At 40.4% G+C, this 17,987-nt stretch overlaps 2 protein-coding genes across 4 annotated transcripts; one reads left to right on the forward strand and one right to left on the reverse strand.

The window, feature by feature from the left end:
• The first annotated feature begins 1,925 nt into the window (after positions 1-1,925).
• gpha2 (glycoprotein hormone subunit alpha 2) lies at positions 1,926-5,715 on the forward strand. Its single transcript, XM_031736796.2, has 3 exons — positions 1,926-2,614; positions 4,514-4,698; positions 4,787-5,715. The coding sequence occupies exons 1-3, from the start codon at positions 2,494-2,496 to the stop codon at positions 4,889-4,891; spliced, it is 411 nt and encodes a 136-aa protein (XP_031592656.1). The 5' UTR covers positions 1,926-2,493; the 3' UTR covers positions 4,892-5,715.
• A 157-nt stretch (positions 5,716-5,872) lies between these two features.
• Positions 5,873-17,945, reverse strand: LOC116317903 (membrane-anchored junction protein). 3 transcript variants are annotated; one of them, XM_039609433.1, is made up of 10 exons: positions 17,793-17,945; positions 17,476-17,592; positions 15,711-15,759; positions 15,542-15,617; positions 15,281-15,379; positions 14,648-14,664; positions 14,247-14,386; positions 8,887-8,953; positions 6,943-7,010; positions 5,873-6,470 (listed from the first exon to the last, which is right to left on the reverse strand). In XM_039609433.1, the coding sequence occupies exons 2-10, from the start codon at positions 17,574-17,576 to the stop codon at positions 6,425-6,427; spliced, it is 663 nt and encodes a 220-aa protein (XP_039465367.1). In that variant the 5' UTR covers positions 17,577-17,592; positions 17,793-17,945; the 3' UTR covers positions 5,873-6,424. The 3 variants fall into 3 exon arrangements, with proteins under 3 accessions (XP_039465367.1, XP_039465368.1, XP_031592682.1); XM_039609434.1 differs by having other exon boundaries at positions 5,874-6,470; positions 6,943-7,007; XM_031736822.2 differs by having other exon boundaries at positions 5,876-6,470; positions 15,711-15,756.
• Positions 17,946-17,987: the final 42 nt, after the last annotated feature.

The following is a 17,987-nucleotide window of genomic DNA, read 5'->3' on the forward strand; positions in this document are numbered from 1 at the left end:
GGAGTTTGGATGAGGGTGGTTGCTAAGCTGACTCTCTCTGTTCATGATGAGGAAGAAGAGAAGCAGAGCCAGCTGTTCCCCACAATATACAATATACCTACCATGTGTCTCTCTCTCTTACTAACACATACACACACAATTGACCCAAACCCGCAAAATCTTCGGACCTGACCCCGTCCTTCCTCCTGCAGCCACAAATGGAAAAGCCAGCCCGACTCTGAATGGGCTTGTGTGAGGTCCGCCTCTCAGTTCACTCGTGCTGTGTATCAACTGGCAACCGAGGCCTACAACATTATTATTTCCTGTGTGATTTTTGTGTGTGTGTGCATGTGTGTCTCCATGCATGCATGTGTGGCAAAGCTGTGAGTGGGTTCTCTTGATGGAAAACCTATCTAGTTTTCCTCTGTGTCACAGCAGCGGTCCCCTTAAAAAGGTTAAAAACTGGGGAGCCTGAGACAAAGGGGGAGGGAGAGGTGAAGGGATGGTAACACGCTCCAAGAAGAAGTCATTCAGGAAAAAAAGGTTCACCTCGATTTCAGAATATCGAGAGAATTCAGTACCACACGTGTTTTGTCGCGCAGGTAGAAAGAGCAGCTACAGAGGAGGAGAAAACGGGAGCAGAGGAAAGGAAAAAAGATTCAGACACACTCAGCTCTCTAATTGTGGGCGTGTCCAGAGCTATAAGTGCCTTCGTTCTTACCTGTGTTACTTATATCCCTGCATGAGGCTCAGAACAAGCACTCCCTCACAGACACCTGTCAGTCGACACACCCCTGCACTTGAGAACTCTCAGCTCTGCATCTCCAGGTAAGAGTCATCTCCTTTTTGTTTATTTTATTTTTAACACCAGATCTAAACTTTAATGCACTTAGACATTTAAACCAAATGGTGCTTTTCTCTTTCTTAATTTCCTACAAACTAGATTATATTGACATTTCTCAATTTTAAGGAAGAGCTTTCATCTTTTTTTCACGCTTCCTAACATCCTGCTGTGTGAGGATTTTTCATGTGTTATATAATAACAAACATATCACAATAAAAGCACGTCTTGCGTCATATCAAGTATCCATAAATATGAAAAAAATGCTATTTTTTTATTCATTTGCATTTCTCAAAAATACATCCAAATGATGCAGTTTGTACAAAAGAGTTTTGCAGGGGTTTTATTTTGAAAGTCATGATTACAATTGTATCCCTTTATTTTCAAAATTATCTTTGTAAAACTAAGCATAGTTAATATTATTTACACAATGGTTTTTAGGTCTTATATGAGTTGGATCTTTACAATATGAACACATTTATATAACAGCCTACTTCAAAAACTCACTTTACATCTCACTGGTGTAGCTAATTTTCAGCTAGGTTGGAGTCCGTAACATAAAAACAAACAAACAAACATATATAACACACTAATATGTATTTATTTTAGTGTATCATATTCACAGGAAGAGCTTTAGGGTTAGAGAAAAAGGTTAAGTTAAAGCTAAATATTTATCTTTTACTTTTTTATTTTCAGAGAAGCCTAAAACTTTTCCCAAAGTGGGGAAATTTCTGCTGTCCTCTCCAGCTGACACGGGGGTAATAGCTTCTCACAGATGCGGTCATATGTAAGTGGCTGGACTGTTGATTTGGTTGTACAGGCAGTGTTAATGGCATCCCCCAGGCCTTTCTGCCAATGCCACAGTTGTGATTCCTCGGAAGTAGAGCTGGAAAGAGCTGCAAATTTAGAGGGCAGGGGTCAGCAGCGTGAAATTCCCGGGAAAACGTGACATTATTGTTTACACACGTGTGGGTGAGGATGGTGGGTACGTCAAACCTACGATGTTCAGGCTCATCGATCGCGACTTGTGTTCGTCTGTGTGTGCGCTCGACATATATATTTGTGGCTGTGTACGTTCTGTGAACTTAAACGGAGTGTGTGCGTGTGTCAGCGGGTACCTGCTAAATGAAGCAGACTGTAAAGATAGAGACAGTATTGTTTTTATTCACATCAGCCGTTACTCAACCGAGTGACACACAGGCAGACATGCAGGATGGGAAACCACCTTGGCAGAAAGAGCAGGAGGCTCTCAGGAGGCCTTTCATTTGAGGGGAAAGTTCATCCTGAGAAGATTAAAAAAAGACATCATGGCTTCTTCATGGCCCAGAAGACCAAATGCAAATCTGATTTAAGTGACGTAATGACTGGCTCCAACTTTTTTTTGGCATGTTCTTCAAAACCAAACAATGCCTGCTCGGCTTAAAGAGGTTAAACTCTCCAAGATTTTACAGGAAACCAGGCAATAAAATAAGACAAAGCTGAAAAACTCTTTTGTGCAGCAATAGTCATTCTGAGCCATCTCGAGACCGCTCTGATTTATTGCGCCAAGGATCGGAAACCACTGGCCCTGTGCATTTTGCATGATTTCCTTAAAAGCTGGGGACAAAATGCTTTTTCTCTTTCCTGGGTTCTTGTAGCAACATGTAACATATCCCTCTGTTTGAACCATTCAGATGTCGCTGTGCATGACCTCACATCTCTGCCTGCTGGCCCTACCAGTGATCTCACTCCTGCTGCTCTCCTCTTCTATTGGTTGGAGCTCCGATGTCCTCACCCCAGGCTGTCACCTTTACCGTAAGTTTTAAACTGTATAGTTCAGTTTCCAGGTGCCAGCTTTTTGGTTAAAAAAAAGAGAGAAAGGTCTAAAGTTTGTGGAAGAGGTAACCAGAAGAAATTCACAGATGATTCGCGGATTCAGTATGTTCATACTACGGAAATTACCCCACCTTTGGCTGCACAGTTTTATGCGATGATCAATTCCCAAACCTCTTCCAGTGTGGGCTGTTTCTCAGCAGACACTGAGGCCAGTGGACACGAGTTACACAGTTTTAGAAGTGATTAAGTTGTGGCCCCTTACCGAACTGTAAACCAAACAGGAACCAAATTTTTGGTGTTTTGCTTCAAATATAAGTTCACCAACCAGAATGGAACCAGTTCAGTGTTGCTGCAGTGTCCACTTAGATATACTTTTTATTCAAAGTTAGCTTTTAGCATTAAATTCTCACAGACTTAAATTATGTCCTTGGTATTCTAGCAGCATTATCCTGACAGTGCCAAACCATACTTTTCATAATTGTAGTTTGGATCTTTTTTATTTTAACATATTTTACTTTTTCATGGATGAATAACCTCAGAGACGGAGGTCTGATTTAAACTGACTTATAGGCTTTTGCATTCATAAACATGATTGAGAAGTAATAACCCCATAATCAATTTGTATGTACAAAATATCATACATCCACTTTCTTCCACTTATCCAATTCAGGGGCCCCGTGGGGTTCTGGAGTTTATCCCAGCTGCCATAGGTCTCTACAGGACGCCAGTCTGTCCCAGGTCAAAATATTTGGGGCAGGGGGGGGTTATGTAATAAATGTAAATGGACTAGTTCTTATATAGTGCTCTTCTATTCACTGCACTCAAAATGCTTTATACAACATGTCTCATTTATTCATTCATATGTGCACTTGTTTTCTATACCTTTTCTACCTAAGTGCTTTCTATCTAACATTCCCACTCCGATGGACGCACTGGGGAGAAACATAGGGTTCAGTATTTACCTAAGGTTACTTGGGAGCAGCCAGGAATGCTGCATTCTCATAAACTTATAATTTGTGCATTAAAAATACATAGGAACTGGTCTGAAAATGGTGGAAACCACCATGCTCCACCATGTAGCCAGGGACCCACCACATTTGCAGTACACCAAAGCATTACGCCAGCTAATGCTAAGCTTGAGTGTCCATTACATTCTCACAACATATGAGTGCTAATTCACTAAGCGCCAAAGTGCACCAGCGTCACTTCAAAGAAAGTTTTATTATTGTCAGCAAATAGTAGCTGATAGAGGCTAACAGTAGCTAATAGACAGTACAGTAGTTAAGGGTGGCAAAGAAAAAAAGCAACCCTACCATCAGTTCAGCATATCCTCACAAATCACCACAGTATGGCTTTTATTCTTCAGAAGCGAGCTTCCTTGACTTGATGATTTGTATCGGACTCTTTTCACAAATTTTATAGCGTCTCCTAGTGTAAATAAAGTTGGACACTTTTCAGCCGGCATTGGCAGCTGAGGTAAAACGTGGAAATGGCAGCCTTTTGCAGATAGGGAAATGCTCCCGGATGGATTCGGTCCAAACGGATCAGCCCAGTCTAAATTGAATGTTTTTTGGGCCGTTTGTCCTACAGCAGCCACCATAGATAGGACTATGCACTTGAATTGGGAGAGGTAAGAAAACAGAACTCAGTTGATTGGAATCTGCAATCTACTGACATCTAGTGGTGAGAAAATGTACACATTTTAACTTTCCATTAAAGGATCAGAGAACTCTTATGCATTTGATTGTAGCCCTCATGGACTTAATGGGAATGCATATCAAAGACCGTGATTCTTTGGGAGTGAGCTATTGGTTAGTCTTAAATTTCTGCATGGATCTGCAAATCAAGCACTCACCTGTACTTTTCCCCCTCCTCCAGCCTTCAACGTGACCATCCGCAGCGACCGTCGCGGCACATGTAAAGGCACCCATCTGGTCTACGCCTGTGTGGGATACTGCGAGTCCAGCGCCTTTCCATCCAGATACTCGGTACTGGTGGCCTCCAACTTCACCCACAACATCACTTCCACTTCACGATGCTGCACCATTAGCAAGGACGCCAAGGTAAGAGGCGGGAGATGCTGAGGAAACAATTATAGGAGCAACTACTGCTTCATTTTTACTGTTGTTCATTTTCTTTGCCCTCACTTAGGTCAAAGTTCGCCTGGACTGCCCGCAGGGTCGTCACCATGACGAAATAGAGATCCTGACAGCGAAGGCGTGCCGCTGTGACATGTGCCGCAAATCACGCTACTGATACACAATAATATTATGCTGCATACTAATGTTAACCACAATGAGAAACCAGGTTACAGTGTAGGCAGTAAATTACTGAGCTACAAGTTTTCTTTTTCTGTCCATTTTGGCTTGTTTGAACAAAATTAACTTTAAGTGACATTGTGCCATGGTACTTTCATAGCAGGGTCTCCTTCACTAAAGTTGGACCTATTATGCTTTCCCTTAGTTTTGTGAAATATATAGACTTTTTTTTGTGGTGGACGCTGATATTAATTAAACTCATCCTTAATATGGTCATCAGAAGCACAGAGTTTCGGCTGTAAACACATATATAGTATACATATATAGCACACAATTCAAATCTTTTGTTTAAGACAGACAGCCAATCAGAACAAAGTGAGCCTGAGGTGAGGGGGCGGAGCTAAAACGACTTATTTCTGACAGTGGAAGAGCTGAGGGGCTGCATCAAGGCTCAGTATTAGACAATTAAAGATTAATCTGATATGTGATTCATGCAAAACTACTCTAGTAAAGTCCAAGATTGGACATGAGCATAACAGGAAATGAGATAACAAAAGATCCAAAATAGAAAAGCTCCCGGCAGTACTAAACGTACTAAAGACCACGACACCCTGAAAGTGTAGACAGTAAATTCTCTGGCTACACATCTACTTTATTACTGCATGAAAAATTCACGCTTTTTAATGTACTGTTAGGTTTTTTTTTGTGTAAAATGTGATGTAAGAGAAACTTGATTGACATGCTTTGAGTTTAGGCTGTAGAAACCATTCTGTCACACACACACTGCACACAAACTAAACATTTTCATAGTGTTGCTTCAGGGCTTTGAGGCTTGGCAAACACTTCATTATTCAATCATCTTTCATCAGACGTTGTGACTCAGTAGCAAGTGTCAGGACACAGATATAATCAAACTCACAGGAACAAAAAGTCAGATTTAGAATGACTTTAATACAAAATGAATGAAAACATAGCAGTCGATAAAACAGTCGAGTCATGTCTTTGTTGACTTCGATTAACAAAAAAGTTGAAATACCGTCTTTGGAAACAATACAAAGCTCAAATATATGAGGAATGTCATTCTTGTAGTAACCACTAATCACAGTCATGAGACCAAAGAATGTACACAATTTATTTATATTTAAGAATCTGAACTAAAGTCATTTTGTAAATAATATCTATTGATGAAACCAAAGAATGTTGGAAATGAAAAAGAGGAACAATGCACTGTGTAATTTGTAATGAAACTGTATGTCAATAAATTTCTATTCTGCAACTTTAAAATAATTTCTGTGGATTTTCTATTTTTTTCTTAACGACCACGCACAAATAAACTTAAGCGGTCACATAACGTGCCTAACCACAACCTCTATCCCTAAGCTAAACTTTAAATTCAGCCTTGAATTAAGTGATAAATGTTGAGTGAGTTTGTGCTCCTATCAACCTCATTCATCACTGTCTCACTGTACACTGTGCATGCATCATATCAATAAACAATTCAGTTGGTAATATTCCTGAGGAACTTGCTTTTCTAATTCTCTGGATCTTTGACGAACAATGAGAAAGGGAAGACATGGCTGCAAAGAGGCAAACAAAGACTTTTAGAGATTGTTGCAGTGAAAAAAATGCACATTTGATTACATTAAGACTGGGCTCTTGGGCTCAGTCCACAGAGCTGCTACCGTATATCATTACCACCACGAAAAGACTTGTTAGATGGTTTGGCATGCTCGTTCAGAACATGCTCATGTCAGTCCTTGATATGCCTAAGGACATCGGGCGACTGTCTCAGCAGGCATTTCGCAGGAATACTATCATTTCTGTGCTTACATGCACAGGAATTACAGCATTCCTGCAGAGTGGGACTTCCCAACCCATTGTAATCTTTGACATCTTATTTTATCAGCAGATCGACCATACAAATCAGCTCGTTTCTCCCCTGGGTGTAAAAAAATCAATCAACTGTCTGACTGTTACCCTGCTGTGTCTGCCTGCAGCATTGAAGGAAAAACTCTACTGATGGTGTGGGCACTGCACTGTCATACTGACCTGGCCAGCTGCTTCAGAAATCCTGGTCTCACAGGTGTCCCTTGCTCCTGCAGTACTATCTCAGGCTGCTTTTTATTAAAAAAAGAGAAGAAAATGTAGATAAATAACACACAGGTGCTATAACTTGTTTTCACCACTTTTCCCATATGGTGATATAACCCCAAAAAACCATAAAAACCCCCCAAAACAAATCAAAAATGTTCAAGTATGTGAATTGACCAGGAGAGAGCCACAAAAGGGCATAAGAAGAGATGCATCAACTAAGCCAGTATGAGGTTTTCAGTGGTCCATTCAACAGCAACTTTGTCATGTACACTTTTTCAACTCTTGTTAACTCAAATATGTAACCAACCAATCACATTCATTGCATCGCTCAATGGCTTTAGATGTGAAGACATGGTCCAGACGACCTGCTGAAGTTCAAGCTAAACATGTGGAACCTTAAAGCAGATGGGTTATAGCAGCAGAAGACCCCGCAGGTACCATTCCTGTAAGATAATAACGGGAAACTGAGGGTACAATTGAGGAGGTCACCATAACTGGACAATTGAAGATTGGAAAAATGTTGTCTGGTCTGATGAATCTGATTTCTGCTGCAAAATTCAAATGGGTCTGAATGTGGTGTAAAAACATAAAAGTGTGGATCCCTCCAGCCTTATACGAATGGCTCAAGTTGGTGTTAGTGGTACACAGTTGGTACTCTTTGGCTCTCGTAGTACTACTTTAGCATCATTTAAACGCCACAGCCTCTCTGAATTCTGATGGCTGCTCCCAGCATGATAACGCAACACGTCACAAAGCTCAAATCATCTCAACCTGGTTTCTTGAACATGACAATGAGTTCTTTGTACTTGTATGGCCTCCACAGTCACCAGATCAATCCAATAGAGTGGATTTGGGATCTGGTGGAACAGGAGGCTTAGATCACAGATGTTCAGCAAACAAATGTGTAGCAACTATGTGATGCTGTCATGTGAAAGACCCAGAGAAAAATCTCTGAGGAATCTTTCCAGCACCTTGTTGAATCTGTGCAATGAAAAATTAAGGTAGTTTTGAAGGCAAAAGGTGAGCCAAACTGGTAGTAGCAAGGTTTACCGAACAGTAATAAGGTGACCAGCAAGTACACATTTGGCTGTTTCTGTTCATCTTGTTAACAGAAACAGCCAAACGTGCCCACAAAAGTTATTCTTTCAGTAAGTGAAGTCCTGGGTTACTAAAACCGCATGTGAAAAACAAACTACCGCCTTTCAATAACCACAAATTTGCAGTCAACATTAGTTTAAATTGAAATTAATTTCACAAAAATATTGGCTGTCCTCTTAAAGCTTGTATGTACATTAACATCATCAAGACCACAATGTTCGAACATAATTCTTTTTAAAGCTCGCAGACTTGTATCGACACTTCCTTCTCAGTGTTAAGACAATAATAACTCAACGGGCTGACATAACAGGTTTAAATCATTTTTTCCACTTGAAACAAATGCTGAAGGGGAAAAAAGGAACAGAAGCAAGAGGTGGAAAAAGACAGAGTGGACAAATGTAGAAACAGAGGATCAGGTTAGATGAAAGGGCATGAACGAGAAGGAACGGCGAGAGGGGTAATTTTGGATTTTACTGCTAATTAAACCAAAGCACATCACCACTCTCTCACATGCACACAATTACAGAGTTCTGTGTCTGATGTAATGCTATTATTAACCTTAATGACACTCGTTATCCTACCTGTCTGCGCTAATGTTAGCCTCGGGCTGCAATAAAGACAAAGATGCTACAAGAGTGTGTGTGTCAGAGAGGAAATGAAAGGGTGTTACAAGATTGACATTAGAGTTTGAAGTGTTGGAATCGGTAAACTCTAAATAATGACTGACGCTTCAATTTTACACGGAAGAGTGTGAGAATCGATCAGAAGTTACGAGTAAAACGTCGAACTGGAAAGGATCACCTTGTCAACGTGTCCTGGATCTTCTTCAGTCTTTCCCTGTGAGTGCTCACCGACCAAGTCCAACATGCTGTAATTTGGACACAGCAATTACTTTGGGTGGAAAAACGTTATGATTTCAAACAACTTTCAAGTATCTGAGGAACTTTATCATAAATACGAGAAGATCTGTCAGTCGTAGTTTTGCTTGCCTCGGCAATAATTGTCCTGATTTAACAAGTGTGTTGGTGTGATCGTTTAAGTGTGCGTTATGCTCGCTCGGCCACCACAGATCGATACCTTTGTCGTCAAATCGAAAACGTTCGCTCCACAGATTAAGGTGATACATTTGAGGATTTAAAATAGGATTTTAATCTAGACCGTCTGTCAGAGCTCAGTCCTTTGTGTATTTGCTTAGGATGTTGTTAAAAAGTCCAATTCCATTTCTACTTCAGTTTTCAGAAACAAGGCCTTACATAACCTTTAAATGCTTCTGCTATTATTCACAAATCATAGTTGAACCAGTGAGTGCAAGCCCCTGACCCAGTCCCTGAGGCAGAGGAACAAGCAACCAAACATTTCAACTGGCTTTACAGCTGCTTGAGGTTCTTCTGATGAGCAACTGTCTCACTACAGCAAACATCAAACAGCAGACTTGGGGGGAAAATATTGACGATTACAGTGTTGCTTAAATAATGAATGTATTCATATTAATAAATACATATCCACGATAGTAGAGAGTGGTACCGCATTTTAATGCTGGCTTTCAAAAAGTAAAGGACACACAGCAACTAGCCAACTTCTCTCACCATAGGCACACAGTCAGAGAACCCTGAATCACATCATTGATGGCAGATCTTTGGTCATTTATTAGATTATCTGGTTTCTTTTACATTTCTACTAATAATAACTAGTCCTCTGCACAGTTCTTAAAAACTCTCTGATACTGTGACAGTCTAACAGCAAACTCTACATATCAGAGCTTTTGTCATTCTCTAAGAAGGTTCTACCATTTTCATAGCAAGTACCACCCAAGTCTGGCCAAATGAAGAACCTAAAACATGTTAGTCCCATAACATGGGACTACTATTCAATATGTCTAAAAACAAAATCCTGACATATAAAAACTACCATGCAACCTTCAATGTAGATAACAATGAAATAGAAATGATCAAGAACTTTAATATGCTAGGTCAATGACAAAAATTAAATAAAATGCAAAAAAAGAAGAACAAAATAAGACCAAATGTTTGCCAAAAGAAAGTTTAAAAGGATTATATTTTTTTCGCTGCTTTAAAAAAAAAACACACACACAGATCTTCGGCTCAATGTGAGAGAGTTCCAGAGTCTGAGGCCACTGTTGCAAAAGCTCTGCCTCCTTTAGTTCACAGCAGGCAGGCCCTGTTCACAACTACCTGCTAGGGATGTATGGATGTAAATGTCCACTTTAAGATGCTGGTGCTTGTCCATGCAGAGTTCTAAAAGTTAAAAACAGCATCTTAAAGTGGACCCTGAAATTGATGGGAGCCAGTACAACCGAATTAGCAAGGGTCTCACATGGAAGTACGTAGATTACAGTGGGAGAAATGTAGTGGGAGTACTTTTCCATGTGAGCAAATAACTACACAATGCCAGCTGCGTATGAAATTTGTACATAAGCTTCATCATTAACTGCTTCCTTATACTGGATCAAGTGTCTGCTTATCAAAATAGTATATGTCAAAAAAGCCAACCTTCCATGGAATATCCTTGTACGTTTATAGATCTAACATAATCTGCCATCCACAATATATTAGGTCAGTGAGCAAGTACAAAGAAACTCTACAAGTACCCTTAAGGGCACTAAACTATTCAGTTTTTCTTGTGACTAAGGAAATTTTCTGCTTCAGAAAGCTTCCGATTGGCCACAACTCTTAAAAACAGCAGTGCTTGTATGATTTATGTGCAAAAAAAGAACTTCTGAACCCAGATTCAGAGAGGCTTGAAAATAACCACAATTTAGAGACAAGGCCCAGAAAAGAGAAAAGTGGACCAATGGTGGCTTGTGTTAAAAATACAATTGAGAGCCTAACTATAACTGATCCTGCTTCAGAGGAAAACAGTATAGAAAAGCGCGAGTCCACTTTGATCCTGGGTTAGAGGAAATGTTTTAAATATATTGAAAACAATGCACTGCCTGCTTATTTTACAGCTAATATCAAATGCACTACAGTGAAGAATCAGAACGGGATAAGTGTAGAGAAGAAATATAAAAGCTGTGATTGTTTGTCAGATTTACGTCCGTACTTGTTCTGAGAAACTCACTCTTTGCTTTTAGTTTTTCCAGCAGGTTTAACACAAAAACAAAGCATCTGTCACTCCTATCTCACACACAGACACACCACTGCCTTCATTGATGAAACAGTATGTCTCTATGATGCCTCTATAGTTGTGGTTTTATGCACGGTGTTACATTTGGTATCATTTTGCACCATTATTAGTGAGTGTGGTGAGCGTAGTTCAAGGAGAAAATCTCAGTGAAACTTTATTTCCTGTGAATTGGTTCTGATGCTTGAGGCTGATCTGTTTGCAGGGTGTGTGTGTGTTTCCTGAGTTTTAAAAAGGAGACAACTCTGTTTACATAAGTTAAAACGAACTAGATGGAACACGGGACCTTGTTTATGTGTGTGCACACATTTCAAATAATAATTTTCACCCCACTGATCTGACTGTCAGAGTGATTGAGGTGGCGCCTCTTGCCTGTTTCATAACTGCAAGAACCACTGAAGCGTGCGTTTGTGTGTGTGAAACAAAGTGGTCGTCAAAATGAATGACTTGGTGATTTTATGAGCAAGGACACTGATTTTGATCCCTAAACTGTGCGTGTATAATACTTGTATGAACAAGTGTCCTCTTATTGTTTGTATCGTCTTATTACAGCAACATAAATGCACTCCGAAGGAAAACACAAGAATATGCACTGGCTTCTTACCAAGATAGTTTACCTATGTCAGTCACCTCAGTGACTCAGTCACCTTATATCACCTGAAAGAACATGAACATGAACATACACCGGAAGAGTAAATCTAAAGGAGGGTTAAGGCCCCCACTGCATGACCCTTTGTGTAGCTCTGCGTGTAAACAGAGCCAATACAGAAGCTACAAGATGTGCATTGGTGCAGTCCTCCAGATAGCCAAAAGTATGTCAGCTATGGGCCGATCCTATATAATAATAAAAATAATAATAATAATAAAGGAATACACCAGAAGACTAAAATATGTTAGTCAATAGAAAAAAAGTGAGAAAAAGAGTGATGAAAGATGACATCACATAAAAAGCAAGTACTTAAAGGAACTCACTGACTCTACAAGCTTTATACCCTCTTCTAAGGCCCCAATGGAAAAAGGATGGTGACCTTCAGATTGAGTACTTGACTTTGGAACAGCCAGAAAGGCTCCATCTGTGGATCTAACGCTGTGACTGGCTCAGATGAAGCAGAGGGCAGGTCTGGGCGTGCTTTAGAAGTTATTAATATCTTAAAATCAATTCTAAAATGTACAGGGAGCAAATGGATTAATCCATGAAGTCAGGATTAGAACAATGTTTTTGTGTATGCGAAAAGCTGCTGCAGTTTGCATCTAGAGCTGGATCTAATTTAGAGGAAGCAGAACTCCACGGCTTTTTTTTTTTTTTTTTGCTGTGGTCCGATTTAAATTGTAGATTCAAATCTGTCACCTCAGGCTTCAGATAGTGTAGTCTGTGGGAGCAGAGCCAAACTGATCACAATGATTCTTTTTTTTTATCCTGTATTGTGTTGGTCCCCCTTTGGGTTCCAAAACAGCCCTGACCTGTCGAGGCACGGACTCCACCAGACCCGTGAAGGTATGCTGTGGAATCTGGCAAGTCCTATAAGTTGCAAGGTAAAGCCTCCATGGATCAGACTTGTTTCCCACAGATGTTTGAGTGGAGTGAGATCTGGGGAATTTGGAGGTCAAATAAACACCTCGAACTTTTTGTTGTGCTCCTCAAATCATTTTTGCTTTTGATTCCATGAAAGGTCTGCAACAATGTTTACTTAGGTGGTACCCAAGGTTTCCCTGCAGAACACTGCCCAAACCATCACACTTCCTCTGTCGGCTTGCCTTCTTCCCATAGTGCACCTAACCAACCACATAATGTAAAAGAAAATGTGATTCATCAGACCATGCTACTTGCCCTAATGCTCTGTGGTCTAGTTCTGATCCTCACATGCCCATTGTTGGCACTTTCAATAGTGGACAGGGGTCACCATGGACACCCTGACCAACACGTTCTCATCCCAACGTGGAACATACCGATGACTGTGACAAATCGTCGGTATGTTACACATTGGGAATAAAGCTCTGCCCTGACTGGTCTGTGGTTATAAAAACAAACTATGATACTCTGTGTATTCTGACAACTGTCTATCAGAACCAATAATAACTTTTTCCAACAATCTGAGCTACAGTAGCTCGTCTGTTGGATCGGACCACACAGGCCAGCCTTCACTCCCCACGTGCATTAATGAGCCTTGGCCATTCATGACCCTGTCGCTGTTTCACCACTGTTGCTTCTTTGGACCACTTTAATAGATACTGACCATTGCAGACAGAAACACCGTACACCGTACCGTTTTGGAGATGTTCTGACCCAGTAATCCAGCCATCACAGTTTGGTCCTTGTTAGACTCACTCAAATCCTTACGCTTATTCATTTTTCCTGCTTCGAACATCAGCTTTGAATACAAAACTCCATCTGCTATGTGCACCTGGGCTTCAGCGAGGTTTCCACATGTATAGTTTGTTTACATGCTCAGTTAGCTTATGCTCAAATTTCTGCTGAAGAGCACCAATTTCTTCTTTTAACTCTCTTTTCAGTTTGTCTTTTAAAGTGCTTAGTTCGGTTTTTAGCTCTTGCGTAAGGTCTTTTATGTCTTTACCGACTGTAGCAAGCCCAACTCGTTGTGTCTCATTGTGAACTTGGCCGTCCACTTCCTCTGTTGTGCCATCTGCGCTTTTCAAGACAATTTCAGGTTGTACCACAGCTTTGTCTTGCTGCCGGTTCGTTTTTCTACTTCTTTGTTCATTCCCACTACCCATCATCTCACGTTTATTTGGCCAGTTAAAGTATGTGGTGGGTTTATTATGCCCAACTTAGGGGAGTAGCTAACTATGTGTCTGCTCTCTCACCACCTTCAACTAGCTCACCATTTCACTTCAAACCAAGTGCAACCTCTGCTGTTTTGCATTAGCATAAAACTTGTCACAAGAGAACCAGGTGAGTGTTGAAGATATGCAATTTTTACATTTTCAAAGACAACTGTAAATGTTACAAATGCAGCAGATGTGTTGGGGAGAGATGTATGTAGAGAGAGAACACTCACCCAGTCACTGCCACCCTGTTATCGGCCTCCATGTCATTGATTAAGTCCTTTAGTATGGCCTCCTCTAGTGGTGAATGTCTCTTACAGTGCTTTAACTGAGACTCAGAAATGGAGGGGATGTGCTGCGTTACATCATTCTCCTACAGAAAGACGCTTCAATGATTTCCCAGCTCGACTGTACAGTTGTATTACCTGATTCTACTCTATTATAATATAAGGAAAACATCATACAACCTTTTCATCTAGTCACTGATTTTAACTTTAAACTACGTGTTCACATAATTACAGCAGAACGTTTCGCCACTAACCACAACAACATGTATTTCTTTGTTAAATAGTTTGACTATAAAATGTAAACATTCTCTCGTGTACTCTTTTGAGTAACATAATAATCCACTCACCTCCACTGATTGAGATCCTGAAAGAACACAAATAAACCGACATGAGATATCATCATCCCTGAACACTATCCTTCCACCCAGGTTTGCCACATTTACTCTTGATCATGGTTCTCATTTCTCACGGTTTTCCCTCCTTGATTCCTTCCCTTGTTTCCTTATGTCTTAGAGATGAGTTATAAAGAAGGCAGGTGTAAACCAACAGGGAAAGAATTTTTTGTTTTGGAGCCATAATTTTAAATGAAAACAGTTAATATGAGGTATTGCACAACATAGCTTTGTTATGATGTATCGTTATATTTTATGGGCCATCTCACATATTTTATCTGTCAGATGGAGCGGAGTCATCCTTAAGAGATGGACAGAGGAGAAGCAACAAGGTGGCATAAAATAAAACTGCTAAACCTCTATATAGTATTTGTCCACGCCTCTGCTTGCATCTTGCTTTTGATGACACAATTTAAAAGATAAATAAGGGTGAAGAATTAAATCTCTCTTCCCAGATTAAACACTTAAAACATTTTTTTTTTTTAAAAGGTGAACGTCAGTTTAGTTGAAGCTTCCTTTATAGTGTGTTATGTTAGTACATTAGCTTTAAAGCTGCAAGATATCCAGCAGACGTGCAGCTGCCCTCACCGTTCTGCATGTTTTTCTCCAGGTAGAGGATAAGAGTGAAAGGGTAGACGCTCAGATTCATCTCATCGTGTTTGCACACACTCTCCCACCGTTTCTTATCTGACAGCTACAGTTAACAAAATACAGCAGGCAGGAGCTACCATTCACATTTTGACTTTTGTGATCATCATTACATGCCTATGGACTGTATTATATCAGTTTAGTAACATAAGTAGAGAAATAATTGGTCAAATTGAGAGATGATGCAGAGGTGAAGGATACATGGAAAGATGATGTAATGGGTGGAGGAGAAGGGCTGAAGGTCATCCAGGTTGCCAAGAACGGCCCTGATAATTTCCTTAAAACAGAGAAGAGGCACAAACATGAAAAGAGGATCTAAAAAAGAACAGTGTGTCAAAGAACACGAGTGCTGAGCAGGATCCACAATTACCTCTAATTCCTGATTGAAGGCGACTTCTCCCATAACATCCTGTTGGCTGCTGAGACACACCCATTAGATGCTCACATCAAGTTTCTCTCTTAAAGAAGTCGTCAACTTATTACAAAAGCAGTAAAGTTAAATATAACATCTATCGTGTCACTGAAGGCTTTTTATCAACCTGGCCATCCTGTTTGGAATTCCCATACGGACTGTGCTATTTAAACTGTTTCAGCATGAATAGTTTTTGATGACTCTGCGAGCTGCTTTGCAACCCACCTCCATCCCCTCTGTTACCACTGATGTCAGTGAGGAGGATCTGTTGCTGCTGCTGCTTCGATAGAGGGTGGGTAGACACCAGAGCAGAGCCATACTGTACGACCAAATATGACACACTGTGGTGAGAATATTTTGATTAAAGTTGTCCTGACAGAAATAGAAACGGCTAAGTGCTGCAGGGCTTTAAATGTGTAAAAGAAGTGTATGTTGCATTTTAAATAATAGAAAATAGCTTTAAGGCAGAATCAAGGATCACTCAGACTTTTATTACGGGGCATTATCCTGGAATATAGACAGACAGATCCAGTGAGACATGTTTCTCTTCTTTTGCTGATCAAAAGAACTGCCAGGAATCATATATCGTGATATATAACAGAAACCCTTATAAAGAGTGGCATTAAAAGCACGGAAAGCATCAAAGCTTGAAGCACAGCTGTTTCCCCAACTGATTTGGGGATTGAAAACATTTTACAGTGCTTTAAAGAATTTAGACTATCAAGGGAAAAAGGGATGTCCCACATAGTGGCAAGATAAAAGGTAGGTGCAACCTAAATCCTTACTTTCTCTGCAGCCCGTGTACCGATTTCAAGCTGTGCTGCAGGTTTGCTCTGCTTTGAAGAACTACGCGTGGAAGTGGAATCGTCTCAGGCCTAGACAGTTAAATTATTTCATTTCTGAAAATGCTAGTAAAGCTCATTCTGGTTTGGAGAAAGACTACCAAGAAACGAGCAAACAAGAAAGTCTTTACTAGCACACAATTAGGATTCGACTGTTACCATGTTTATTTCTGCTTTTTTATGTAGGGGATGTGACGTTGATTCATTCTCTACACTGAAGAGAGGCAAAACGCAGTGATCACAAAATCACAGGAACACTTTGAAAACACATCAGATCTCAGACTATGATGCTTGATATCTATACTGATATTGACTGAGTCATGTATTAGGAATGAAAGCATGCAGAATTACCTGAAAATGAAAATTATCAACCTACAGAGTAACTGAACTAAAAAAACTCTGAAAATGGGCCGAAATTTCATTGGAGCAACTCAAAATGATACCCGGTAATTTGCATGGCCTTCACGTGCTTGTATGCAAGCCTGAGAATGTCGGGGCATCCTGGAGGAGTCTCGCTACTGTGAAACCTTTGTAGAGTCCAGGTATCACCTCATGCTACCAGCAGTGACACTGACACTAGCCAGATGCAAAACTATTAAAAAAATAGTCAGAAATGATGAGGAGGGAAAAAATGTCCACCCCTAACACCGTTGCTGTTTTGGGGGTTGTCTTATTGTCGCCCAATTGTTGTGAACCTTTTGTTAATTCCATTAACACTGCAGCAGCTGGAACTAATTAACAACCCCATCTGCTGTTTAACTGACCACATCAATACTGCTGAAGTTTAGCTAATGTAAAGCTATACTCTGATTAAAAAGCCTTCCTTTCATTTTTCTGAGCTGTGTACATATAAACTGGAGCCTGAGTGTGTACTGTCTTGCCTGTAGCTGGAGCCTCCTCTGATCGTGAACTTGTAGATGAAACTCCCTGCTTTAAAGAATCGAGTTTCTGGGAGAGGAAAGGAGAAGGCCTGCAACGGCATAGTCGACCTAAATGAGCTTAGGGAATAAAATGAGAAAATTAGCCAATTCGTGTATTCATTGTTATAGTGAGGATTCAATAGGAAAAACAGCAGGGAGAAAATGTTCAGATAACTATACAGGGCAAATTTCACATGCAGTACTGTCTTTACATATGTTAAAAAAACAAAAGTTCAATCTCTCTCGTTTTAGTTTTTTTTTTTTTTTTTTTCAATTACCGTATTGTCTAATGCTTAGAATGGCGACCTCGAATTCGCTACGTCGTTCACTGGGTTATCTCCGGCTTCGAGCAGACCGTGAACAGTTAAATCTGTATCCGTCAATCAAACGTCTGATTCGTCTCGAGATTTGCTGAGCAGGATGTATTCCCGCCTTCCGGCCGCTCGGGTTGCTGTGATTCGCTAGATCTGTCA

Source organism: Oreochromis aureus, linkage group 3, assembly GCF_013358895.1.
Source record: "Oreochromis aureus strain Israel breed Guangdong linkage group 3, ZZ_aureus, whole genome shotgun sequence".
NCBI classification, from domain to species: domain Eukaryota; kingdom Metazoa; phylum Chordata; class Actinopteri; order Cichliformes; family Cichlidae; genus Oreochromis; species Oreochromis aureus.

Bases quoted from the DNA above. Each gene is read 5' to 3' on its own strand.
- gpha2 (XM_031736796.2), top strand. From the start codon at position 2,494: ATGTCGCTGTGCATGACCTCACATCTCTGCCTGCTGGCCCTACCAGTG. The intron at 2,615-4,513 runs GTAAGTTTTAAA...CCCCTCCTCCAG, and splicing joins CCCAGGCTGTCACCTTTACC to CCTTCAACGTGACCATCCGC. The intron at 4,699-4,786 runs GTAAGAGGCGGG...GCCCTCACTTAG, and splicing joins CCATTAGCAAGGACGCCAAG to GTCAAAGTTCGCCTGGACTG.
- LOC116317903 (XM_039609433.1), bottom strand. From the start codon at position 17,576: ATGCCGTTGCAGGCCTTCTCCTTTCCTCTCCCAGAAACTCGATTCTTT. The intron at 8,954-14,246 runs GTGAGTGTTCTC...TCCAAATTACAG, and splicing joins AACAGGGTGGCAGTGACTGG to CATGTTGGACTTGGTCGGTG. The intron at 6,471-6,942 runs GTCAGTATGACA...GCCTCTTTGCAG, and splicing joins TTTCTGAAGCAGCTGGCCAG to CCATGTCTTCCCTTTCTCAT.